Source organism: Megalops cyprinoides, chromosome 6, assembly GCF_013368585.1.
Source record: "Megalops cyprinoides isolate fMegCyp1 chromosome 6, fMegCyp1.pri, whole genome shotgun sequence".
Lineage (NCBI taxonomy): Eukaryota > Metazoa > Chordata > Actinopteri > Elopiformes > Megalopidae > Megalops > Megalops cyprinoides.
The window spans coordinates 21,947,941-21,960,807 of NC_050588.1; the positions used below are offsets into that span (position 1 = coordinate 21,947,941).

Genomic DNA, 12,867 nt, shown 5'->3' on the forward strand with positions numbered 1-12,867 from the left:
TTTCTGATCATATTAAATTAATAAAATTCATTTTCTCCTCTCATTACGAATTGATGTGCAGAAAATTAAATTCTGGGAAAAAATGAGTGACGATGCGCCCAACCCATTTCGGAAGCAATTGGTTTTTCCAAGTGAAGTGAGTCAGAGCGCATACTAGCCTGATTCATTAAGCTCAGCTCCAGCATGACCTAAAACACACAACAGTGGGAACTTCATTAAAATGTCAGATTTAAATCTGAGGAAAACGCTAGTCCCCGTGAATCACTTGATTTGCATTAAAATATTCCTTTGCAGTGTGGAAGATAACAGGCTGCACGCTCACGGCATTTTCTAGATTGGCTGACCTCCCTCACGCACGCCAGCAAAAACAGGCCCTCCCGTTGCAGCAACAGATGGGGACGTACCCTGCAAAGCTTCTGTTTGTAATGCACGGAGTGTGTAGGTGTGTGTGTCCATGCATGCAGACATGTACTGTATGTACTGTGTGCGTCTGTGCATGACCATGTGAGTGCACATGTATGTATGTATATGTATCTGTGGGCATGCGTGCGAGTGTCTGTTTAAGAGAGTACGAACGTGTGCGCCCGTGCCAGTACATATTAATGTGTGCATGTCCATTGCAAGTGCATATGTATGTGTTTGTGTCTGTGTGTGTGTGTGTGTGTGTGTACATGGGATGGCTGCTCTGAATGTCAGTCCATGAGCAAAGGAACTGAAAGAAACATGAAGCTGTCATTCAGATGTGGGTCTAAAGGTAGACGGTCGGCTTCTGTGCCAGGACTAAATCTCATTGAAATTTTCATAGACTAACCTTTATTTCAGCAGGAAGGTCAACTGGGACCTGAGAACTGAGAACTGTTCTCATTTACAGCTATGACCTGGGGAGTCAGGGTGAATAGGGACTGCAAAGGATTGTGTAGCCAATCAATTGCAGGGGGGACGATTAGGACAGATGGAGAGAGCCAGTTAGTGAATTCGGCCAAAACCCCAGGGAACCCCTTACTCTCACAGTAAATGCCATGGGGTCTTTAATGACCAAAGTGAGCCAGGACCCCAACTTAACAACTCGCCATAAAGCACCTGCTACAGCAGTGTCCTCATCACGAGCAAAGATAATATTTCAAGGGTGCTGCTTGGAGTTGAGCATGTCTGAAATTTGGGCTCTTTTGTTTAAACCAGCGACGATGCAAATTACTATGCATTAGTAAGACACTGGTGGCTTGGGTGAGCAGAATTAGTTTTCCATTAAAAGTCTTATTAATGACACTGTGGCCCTGCCTGCTCTTGCTCTCTTCCATCTGCTGTAACATCCTACTCTCATGTGTCAGGCTAAAACTGGACTCATTTACACGCCACTCAGCCAACATGACTGGACCTGTCCATTTTCTATTCAAAACGTGGCCAAACTGACAAACAAAATGCGGCTGTGTCTGGTTATGGTAAGGTCAGTCAAAAGCGCGCTCTCTGCTCTGTCTTTCAGAGTAATGGTGGGCTACCTTTAAAGAGAACTGTACACTATGCCACTACTCACAGTTTCTGGCAGGGCAAAGCAACAGAATACTCCAGAGGTATAACAGAATAGTACTGCACAGAGGCTTGGTTTCAATGTAGTAATGTAGTAATGAAGGGTGTCCAACACTGTGGTGTGCTGCGTAATGACCGGAGAAAGCACACTCTCGACTTTGTTGTTTGGTGCAGAGGCTGAATACAGGGCACTCACTATGCGGCGGAGTCGTTGAGCTGGTACTCGCGGGCGCGGGTGAAGCAGCCCTGCACCCCGCTGTCGGCCCACAGCCGGTGGATGACTTTGGCCAGGTCGTCCGGCAACACGCCCTGCTCCTCCGCTGCGGCAGAAAGGGCGAAGAGCTGGCGGGCGTCATCCTGCGGGGGGGGAAGAGCCACAGCAAAGATGACAACATGAGACAGCAGCGTTGAGCAGCGCTACTGCAACTATACTCAGCTGCCACACTAAACTGTTATAAGCTTGGAGAAGATCCACAAGAATAATATGCATAATACAACCTTTGATACTTTGTGACAGTGAAATTAAACACAGTGAGATTTTGTGTTTGATCATTGATTTTGGCATAGAGCTGGCTGTTACTGTGACAGCACAGTTCTGCGTGCAGCTGAAAGGGACCCTGAGTAACCCTCTACAGATCCAAGTCTGAGCACACCTCATGGCCAGCAGACAGCAGGTATAATGAATGCCTTCAAAGGGCGCTATTTTGTTTGCGGGCCCCTCTCTCTCCGGAGCGGTTTTACAGCTTCATTGCCTCTCTGCTGTGCTCGGTGCCCAGGGCGTTTGTGAAAGGGAAGCGGAGGGCGGAGAGGTCGTTAAGAGCTCCCCCCTCGGAGGCGAGGCGAGCGGCATGACTCAGACGTAATTACGCCTCTCGGGGACCCGGGGCGAGCTCAAACTCGGGCTCAATTAACGGGACGGGGCACGGGTTCCCCCCGGTGCAGCCGGAGTGCCACGTACAAGAGCGCAGCGCCGCGCTCCAGCCAGCACGGTGCGTAGCTCGTCGCCCACGCAGTCCCCTGCACCCCGGCACACATTCCCCCGTCATGCTTGGGGACTTCAAACTTCAAAGACGAACCAACTGTGGCAGGTCCAAGCCTGCTGCTGCTCTCAGCTCCTTCCTGGAAACTCGGGGATTCATACGCACCTGCAGAGGCACGTCCCTGTGTGGTAATGCAGACACCTGACGCCCGCCAATCAAGCTCTCTGCCTCACCTGACTGCCATTCAGGAATCAGGTGTATGAGTCAGACCAATAAACCAGTAAATATTAAGCCGTCATGTGTTCTTTAAGTAATGCCTTGCCTAAAACATGGCCACAGGACGGTCATAATGCAAAGTAATAATTTGACTACTGGCCACATCCACCGTTCCCTGCAGCATCACCACTTACATCTGCTGGCCAACCTTCCCACTAGCGGCACAGTGGAGTGTCCACACGCCATCAGTCAGAACTTTAAGAAGGGTACTCTTTTTTCATGTTGGAGTTTCTGGGCAGCACTCTGTGTAAACAGCTGGGAGAGGTATGCCCAGTTGTGCTTAACACCTCTAATGACAGCAGCAGAGGCAGAACAATGGCTGGGAAGTCACTGAGCCTCTGCATGCTCAGTAGTTACAGACATAGGGATGTATACATTTAATGAATGTATAACTGACTTGTCACTTCAGTTAATCCACTGTTCAAATAATCAAACCTGCATTGTTTCCCCACTGAGTGGAAACATGAATTATGTGTCATTCTATGCAGGATTCCAAGGTCCTCCAGCCACAAGAGTAACAGCAGCATAGTAAATGCAGTAAATGCACTAAAATACAGTAACAACAGAAAACCCACAGATAGGAATAATTAAAATAGAAAACCTATAACACAGTGGCTCCAGCATTTACAGACTGGAATCATAACAGGAGAACACCTACCCCAGACTGGACCCAGGGTGCATGGAAACCAGAGACCTAGTCTCTGGGCATAGAGCGAGACTCGAGATTTTTCCAGACAACCAGACAAAGCCATCTGAAGATGATGAGTGAGGAAGGACACATGGCGGAGTGAGACACCAAGGAGCATGGCATGCTGGTCCATGCTGGCCTCTACCAGTTGCTCTCTACCCCATGAGGAGTACATGTGCCGCTACAGCGGACATGAGGGGGAGACTTTATTACTTAAAATACATCTACAGCAATCCCATTGACAATAACGATTAGCAAATGTTAGCAGCATACTGGCAAAAGTCCCAGGGAGAAACCAGTTTGTTTGCAATGGATTAAATGTATCTTTATTGTTCCTGCTTGCACCGTAGAGGCAGCTGTCTCTAAAGCTCCAGCCAAACAAAGGCCTGTATGACAAGAGCTGCGCTATATTCAGATGGAACACAGTATTACACAATATGAAGCCCCCCTTCTGGGCCAGAAGTGAGCAGGTCTCTTGTTCCTTGTACTAAATGTGGCGTTCGCTTCGCTAATAGACAGACCAGCCTGGGAGACGTGGACTGATGAACTGACCTGCAAGCAGGCCTCCGTGACTCTTCTTTGGTGAAAAAAGGAGGGTGAGGGGGTGGTTTGGTTAATGGTTTAATTTTTCTCATTCACTTAGCGCCAATGTAATCTGTGGACTGTTAGCCCCCCCCCACGGTTTCCAGCTAGGCCCCCCGTGGGGAATCTGCTAGCAGCTTCCTCTTAATGCTGCCTGGCTGCATTGCCTGCAACACCCCATACCAAGTCCAGCCTCCAGGAGTGAGCACACAGTGGCTGTCCACCCCCTTGCTCCCTGACCCAGAGGCCCTTCTTTACGGTGCGACTGTTCTCTCCTTTTCACCTCCCTGAGCCCCTGCTCTGAGAACAAACTGCGAGCATCAGGTGGCCGTAGTAAGCACAGCAAATAGCCTGGTGGTGCTCCAGGCAAGTTATTTGTAAAAGCACAATTACACTGGAGCCCTCTACACAGGCCCTGCTGTTAGCACACACCCAGCTTTGTGTGATTTCCACCCCCATTGCTCAGTGATTTGCACCTTACCAGGGAAGGATTAGGCACCAGGGAAGGTGTCCATCCTTTTCCTTGCAGAACAATCCCATGAGCCTCTCCTGTAAGCTATGGCAATGTGACGACTGCGGATTTGATACAGGAGTTGTCACAGGCAAGCTTTGGTTTGGGAGGCATTTTTGTGATCTTTTGCGGTTGCTCGGGCTCAATTTAAGCTCTGCAGCAATGGCCTGCCTCTAATGTGCAAATCATCTGCCTCTAGGCGATTCCTCTGCAGCACTGCCATTCTGATAGATGTATCTGGAGTGTGCTGGAGCGAGGAAAAGGCCCCCACAGGTGCTGAGAAAGCATCCATCTCTGCCTCGGAGGCAAGGTAAGCCAAGAGCAAGTGCACATATCACCCAAAACAGGCTGGATGTTCGGATTTCAATGAGACAATAGGGATCAGGTAAGTGGGGAAAAAATGGGTTTTATTATACAGGATGCTACAACAAGCTGCAGGAATGTTCATTACCCTCAAAGCTTGAATAATCAATTTTACTCAGACTTGAAGCAATAAAATTATTGATGAAAACTGGAATTATGTGACAGGCTGAGATGTATGTGCTGTGATTCTGCAGGCTGCAAGGAGCTGAGGCATGGATTTTAAATCATCTCTGCCAAAACGCAGTGAAAAAACAGACTTATCTGCTGCCAATGCCACCCTACAGACTCACTGTAGTGAATAACTGAACAGTGACCTAGTGATCCAGGAGTTTATACACATGCACACCCACACACCCACACAACACACACCCACACACCCACCCACCCACCCACACACCCACACAAGCGGGACATACCGCTCTGGAAGGCTCCTCGTAGTCAATCTTGAGGTTGGCCATGGCCTTGATGATGGCCATGATGGACTGGATGGTGTTGCTGTACACCACAGCCCTGTACTGCTTGCACTCATCCTCTGAGTATCCATCCTCATGGATGATTCTGGAAAGAGGGGGAGTCACATACATATGCACAGTTAAACATCCTGGCAATATCTGCAGTAAAACTGCACTACTCTGGAGTAACACTGCCGTATTCATACACTGAAAACATTTCATATATTTACAAACAGAGGGGGAACGATGACAGCAACGTGTAAGAAACCAAACCTGGCAATGAAAAGGACAGTTGCATACCGTTTGATGAACACACCCTGTTCATCTATGTAATATATTACTTATGAATGTGAAAGCACAGCTTCTCTCTGCAGATGGCAGAAGGTACATGTGAAGCGTTATACAGGCATGGAAGAAATAGCTCGGATTTGCAGTGGAGCAGAGACACACTGACAAGCTGAGATGGGCTAAATGGCCTGTGCCTGTCATCATACTCTCTCTGCTCTCATATAAAGGAATTAACACCTAATGCCATCTAAAGCCTTTAAAAGAACAGACTTCTGCTCTCATGATGTCCAGTATCCGTCAGTGCGGGTGCGCTCTAGCAGGTGGAATGGAGTGTATGGAGACAACGGTCTCGGACCCAGCGGCCCTGGAGGGCCCGGTCTCGCCTCGGCCCAGATGGAGAGTCAGGCATCTCACTGACATTCCACACAAATATTTACAGACAGGATAGGGACAGACAAAAAAAAGAGAACCGAGTCTACAGAGAGCGCTCCCTGGCCTTGAGATAAATGGAGTAGCTTCTCCTGCCTGAAGCGTGTCCGATATCATTACTCGCAGAAGGGTTTATACACAAAACTGTGCGTTTATGTGTGTGTGTGTGTGTGTGTGTGTGTGTGTGTGTGTGTGTGTGTGTGTGTGTGAGAGAGAGAGAGAGAGAGAGAAAGAAAGGCAGGTTCATAGAGTAGACTTGACTATGCACCTGACACTACCCATGAATCTAAATCAATTCTAATGTTACACCAATGAACTTGTCTTTGCATCTTCTATTACTTTAAGCACGAATGTAAGAAATAGCTTAAGGATTTACATTATGTACAGATAAGGATTTCCAATAAAAGGCTGAACAATCTCTACTGTGGGAAATAACGATAAGAGTTTCGTTCATTTAATAAAACGGGCTACATAATTGGTAGGCAAGCAATTGTGATGTTTTTGAATGAAACTGATTTATCCTAAGCTAAGCTACAGATGCTAATTATGACAATCTTTCTCCAAATGTAATCAAGATAATTGCCTTTGTACAGTATCTCTGCAGATGAGTCTTCTATAATTGCACACAAATAGGCCAGTTTCATTGTCTTCCCCAGATTCTCTCCTGCTGTGAGACTACAGTGCATCTCTGTGACTGTGTTAATAACCTACCTTTATAAAGTGCCTCTGATGAAAGGGGCACTGAAAGCATGGCTTGTCCACAGGAATGTGGGGAAATAATTAAGCCATTGAGGGTGTGTGTGTGAGACAGACTAAGAGAGCAAGTGTGTTTGAGTCAGTGTGTACTTTTTTTGGGGCGCGGGGGGTATGTGAGGGCAGTAATGTGCATGCATGTGTGTGAGAGGCTAATTATGTGCATGTGTATACACAGTAGGGTCATGTGAATGCCTGGGCAGTAGTGTGACCACAGTGTTAGTAGCTCCGAAAACACCACAGCATAGAAATTCTCCTTTTAAAACCTGCAAGAATTATTTTAAGACTGCTGTGAGGCTGTATTTAATATTAATACTTACTCCTTAAGAAACAATGAGGAAGATAAACCATCATGTGCTCTAAACACAAACTGTCCCTGAAACACAGTTATTACATGGTGGCAGAGCTGCAACAGAGGTGTCTCTGTTCTGGGACAGAGCCTTGTCACATGTCACTGCTCCTGTCTTCTTGCTGTACCCTTTTGGCAGTTGCATGCGACCAACACCTCACCAGGAGCACTGCTGGGTGCTTATAGTCAACATGGAGGCAACATCCAAGATTACTGGGGTCTGTGCTCGAGTGTCAGTGCTCTGAGTGCTATGTGTCATTACGTGAGACTACTTCCGCAGATGCTCAGATGCAGCCTACTGAAGAGCCTGTCTGCGAGAGCCTCTCTCCTCCATCTGGAAGTAGCCCTCAGTCACGGCCGGCTGCCTGCAATGGCTGGGGAGTGAGCTGCCGGTAAGGTGCATGTGTGAGTGAGCGTTTGTATGCGTTTGTGTGTATTTGTGCACGTGTGTGAGTGTGTATATTTTGGAACTGCAGAGGAAATACCACAGCATTACTCACTTCATCTGCTTCACAATGGTGCTCTTCCCCGACTCGCCTGCACCTGCAGAGGGGAAAAAGACAAAGTGGTTAAAAATACACTCTCGTTAGAGGCTATTGTAAGCAATCAGAGCACCAGGCTGGCACAGACCCCAACCTAAACCTCCCCAATCTCTGAAAGGCTGTAATTGCTTCATCTCTCAATTCTGTCTGTTGGCAAAGAAACCAAGCCTGGCACTAAAAAGGACAGTCAAGTGTATCTTATTCAACCTTGTTCTGTTCCCAACTCAGTCTGACTTGCTTCCCCTCCTTTACTTGGTCACCATTAATCTACGTCCTACTGATCCCAGACTGCTATGAACACTTCTTCCCACAGAACACAAGTCGCCCTGTCACAAAGTGTCGGGTTCCACATACCCCCCATCACTGTCCCAGAACCGAGATCACCCCAAGTGAATCTCCCTCAGTTTACGCATTGCCCCACTGCTGTCTGTCAAAGATCTCAGATTTGCCCTAGTCGCTCTCAATCAATTTCTACATCTGCCTCATTACTACCTCTCACTGATCCCAGATCACCCTGAGCTGCTGTCAATCAGGTCTTTCAGGTGGACCCAGCAATGGATTAAAGACCAGCTCTGTGAGACCATCTAACCCCAGTAAAAGCATCTGGTTTAACGTAGCAAGGATTTATGAAATCAGCCTTGTGTTATGTCTCTGCTTTGTGTGTGGATGCCAAGCACAAGGTTTATTTTGAAATACTTGCCGATTTGTTTTTTCACTAAACACTCACCACCATTTTTAAATTTGAAGTAAAGAAATGATTCCTAATTGAATGAATAACTGATGTACACTAGAAGCTCATTAGAAGACAGCTCAATGTCAGAGAGCATTACAAAAAGGAAGGAAAAACATTACTGTTCCCTGATCCACTCCCAAAGACCCCCCTCTCAACACTTAATGGGTTGATGCAATAGGACATTCTTCTCCACTGTCATATTGAGACATGACTGTTTATTATCAGTATTAGCATGTCACGAAAAATGTTCCACGGGATGTTGCGCTTCCTTATTAACTCTGTTTGTTTCTAAAAGCCTGAGGCAGTCAAGTCCTCATCAGTCATTGTATTCTAAGTGCACCACTCCATGTTACATAATTCTGTGGCACCCAGTCAAAGCGCTTTCAACTGGGAGCCAGTCGCGCTCTGGGGAGAAATGCCACACACAGCCCTTCCTCAGGGGTTCAGGACATGACCCAGGAAACATGTCACCTGCATAACACTCATCCAGATCCCAATTTCAGCTCTCATCAGGGGCTACAACACAGAGTTAGCCTTCCACTCCGCCCAAACCCACACATGCTCTCATTTATCCCAGACCCTTCAAGCATAAACATAACTTAATGCTTGATACAAAAACTCTGAATTACAGTTAGCTATGTTAGTTGGCAGTTTAATCTGGTTGGGTCCAGCTAGTTCCAACCTTATTTCTGATTTTTGTCTCCATGCTAGAGAGGACCCCAGAGACCACCACAGAGATGGTTTAGCATTAGCATCTTTGTTTAATTCATAGGAAGAAGTAACTTCTCTGCCATTCAACCTCCAAACATTGTAATGTGTCCTTAGTTTAACTTTATTCAGGGAGAGAGTGAGAGAGAGAGAAAGAGAAGAGGTATGTATAGCAAGAGAGGGGGGGAGAGATGACATGGAGGAGGAGAGGGAGAACATGACAGGGAGAGTGGGAGAGAGAGTGAGAGAGGGAGCAATAAAGAAGAATGTAAACTGATTGGAGAAATGTGGGTCATTCTGTCCCACTGGGCCAGTTCTCAGATGCAGGAGATGTGATAGAAAGAACTGTGAGGAGACCTTCACACACCAGTAAACAATCTCCCAGCATGCAGCAACCTCTGGTAAACTCACGTTCGTAACGGTGTCAGTGCACACTTGTCTGTGTGCGTGCACGCAGGTATGCGTTAATGTACGGAATGTACGAGTCTGCAGGTAGGTGACAATGTAGAAATTCTACTCACGAGTACATACGTTCATCTAAATGCTAAATGGTTTCACTTTGTTTGGGTTAACAATACACAGACATGCAGAGAACTACCCACTGGTTTTAAGCAACAAAGTAACTTCATTTCCGATTGCTTAAAATATGTACGTGGGTCAATAGCGTGCTTCTTCACATCTGTCCACACCTCAGTGGAGGGCTTTCTCAGGCCTCAGTGCTAATACACACAGGGAAGAGGACGCTGATCTGACACACATCATCTCTGAGCAGCAATTACAGTGGCACCAATGCACATGACCCATGACTTGGGGGTTGGCCATTTCAGACAGGGATCGATCCATTCAGGCACATTAAAAAATGATTCTCTACCTCTGACAGATGCTGCTTGGATTCTGGAGTATCAGGTGCTGTTTTCTTTGACACAACTCAACAGAACAAACAAAAATAATGACCAGCTCCTTCTATTCATTCTGTAGCCAAGTTTACAATAGGCAAGCAGTGCTAAAAAAGGGAACAGCAGCAGACATTCTCTGCACTGGCCCATGGTTCAAACATAAAAAACATGTCCAACAAGTCCAATTCTATAAGTACTAGGTTTGAATCACAGGTTCCTGTGGCTATCAGACCATGTTTTTTCTCCCATAGTCCATAAAGACAGTCTGACCTCCAAGCCGGCAGTGAGGCCGTGACTCATCATGTGCTCTAATCCTGGACTGGTGGCAGTATCCAGCCAGGTAATGTACCGGCCCGGAATAAACACTCGGCGTGGGAGCGGCTCATTTTCAGCCCAAAAAGGGAAGGCAGTCACGCTCCCTCCGTGGGCCAGGGCTCAGAGAGCATGCCGGGTATGTCAACAGCTCCCGTCTGCTTGGACACCATCCCGTAGCGTGAGGCGCTGTATCTGCAGAGGAAGGGGGGGCTGAGGAGTGCACCCAAGCTGATGACATGCACCGCTCCCAAACCAAAGTCCATCTGTGATAATTCATACACCATAGAGATGTGTGGCTAAAAAAACACCTCAAGGCAGGTCTGGGGGATGCATTCCATGCAGGTGGATGCAAATGTATGCATTTCTACCCTAGAAGAAGACAGCAATCGTGAAGTGGTGTGACCAAAATCCAGAAATGCCGAGTGAATGACATACCAGGGAAACATCATGTGATGACAGTATGAAGCTTTTGTGGAAAGCACCCCTTCTCCAACCATAATGGGACTTTCCATGATATCCAACGGATATCAGCCCTTGGTGCGCAGGTCATGCTACACCGAGTGACTGAGGAGAGGGGCGAATATCGAAGTGCAGGGACCCATGAAGAGTCTATAGGGTTGCTGGTGTTGCTCTACACTTACAGCCACAGCAAGCTACAGGAAAGGACACCATTCACTCCTGCAGGGCAAACACTGTCACCTGATCCCAGTGTAGCCAGCAAGAGCATCCAATCCAAACCTTTCACTGCAACCTCTCCCCCTGTGGCCCTTCCACTGTTGGCTACTGACAAAGAGCAGCAATAAACATGCCCTTTGGAGTCTTCTGAATAAATACCCGCAGATTATAGGCACCGATACTGAGGTAGGCTCAGCCGAGCTCCACAGTTTATTGCAGGATCGGGAGCCAAAGGTGATCAAGTAACATGAGGAAATGATTATTCATTTACTACTGCGCATACCCTCAGCCTAAACCTTCCTGTTATTGAGTGTGTTGTGTGTGTTTACGGTGTTGTGTGCATTTACAAGAGAGAGAAATTCAATAAGAGGCTGATGACTCAAAATGATTTCCTTTATGAAAGACAGCTGGGATAATATCATTTTCAACTGTTTATAGACTTACGTGTTTATTAGACTTATGACCTATAGTGACACAAACACACACACACGCACACAGATACCAAACAACCCATAAGGCAATCATATAACATTTAAAAATGTGAGGGGCGTGCATTTAGTTGGAAACAGAGTAGTCTCACCACCACAGAGGGACTCCTGAACCCATACCGGCATATTAATACACAAACGAGGTCTCCTGACTAGCCTTATGCTGTCAAAGCACACTTCCTGCTCTTGCCTGATTGGTTTAAATACTTCACAAGCAGCTGCCCTCAGAAACGCCGCTCTCCCACCGGAGGCCCCATTCCCACAGCCACTCAGAGCTCCTCCGCTTCCCAGTGCAGCCAAAATAACCCAGCGTCAGACGGCTTCTCTCTGCCCCATCACCCCCGCTCTGCTCACGGCGCGAAAAGGCAGAGCCAGCAGGGGGACGCGGGGCGTCGGGCAGGAGAGGGGCGCGGACGCAAAGCCGGGCCAGCAGACGCGGGGCCTTTAAAAGCGCACCTGGAAGGAAAGCACGCACTGTGCTCTGACGAACGTCCTGCAGCAGCAAAATGCAATCGCCATTTTCCAGCTTCAAAGTGTCAATAAAATAACACTTGTTTAATCACTGCGATTAAGGCCATTATTTCGGGGAGCACAAGCCCGCCCTTTCGGAGCTGTTGGCAGAGAAGACAGATGCCAAGCGCAGGACCTTTGGCAGAGCAAACAGCCAAATCCAATTTGCCAAATTCACTTTGGGTCAAACGCAGATAGGAGAGCGAAAGGGTCTGGAAGCAATTGATCAAAACATCCTCCGGTTACAAAAGAAAACAAACGCATTCAAAGACATCTAAACCGAGCGGAAACTGAAAAAAGGGCAACAGGCTCCCATGGCAATTCGTCAAAACATTTGATTACAATGAGAATGAATACGTTGAAAAATAGCTGAACTGGCTGATAATTGAATGTGGACATTGGAGTCGGAGATGAAAGCTTCTAAACCTCATTTACCGCCACCCCGAAGGACTGTTTGTCAATTATGTATGATTTAAAGACAGCTGAACTAATCCAAATGGGTATATCCATCAAAGCAGCTGGCTTTTTACAGCCCCTGAGAGACTGCACCAATGACAGGCAGCTGTTTACCTTTCCCAACCAATCACAACCGCTCTGCTTTTAATTACAGCGCCTCCAACTGCAGCACAGAACTCTGGGTAACACTCTGTCGGCACCATCAGGAAGTCTACTGCAGGGAGGGGCGCAGTCATTAGCAAAGTCTTCCTCACATCTTTCAGAGCAAAAGTGGAAGGCCTCTGGGTGGTGTAGGGCCTCAGACAGCCCTAGAGAGCTAGGCCTGGAGACTGAGCAGGAGCCGCACTTC

At 47.4% G+C, this 12,867-nt stretch overlaps 1 protein-coding gene across 1 annotated transcript in view; it reads right to left on the reverse strand.

Moving 5' to 3' along the window:
- Positions 1-12,867, reverse strand: part of gnai2a (guanine nucleotide binding protein (G protein), alpha inhibiting activity polypeptide 2a) — an 85,237-nt gene that overhangs the window by 11,781 nt on the left and 60,589 nt on the right. Inside the window, exons 2-4 of the mRNA XM_036531900.1 lie at positions 7,696-7,738; positions 5,341-5,482; positions 1,721-1,881 (exon numbers count right to left, since the gene is read on the reverse strand). Of these exons, the coding sequence (XP_036387793.1) occupies positions 1,721-1,881; positions 5,341-5,482; positions 7,696-7,738 (346 nt within the window). The remainder of the gene's footprint in view (positions 1-1,720; positions 1,882-5,340; positions 5,483-7,695; positions 7,739-12,867) is intronic.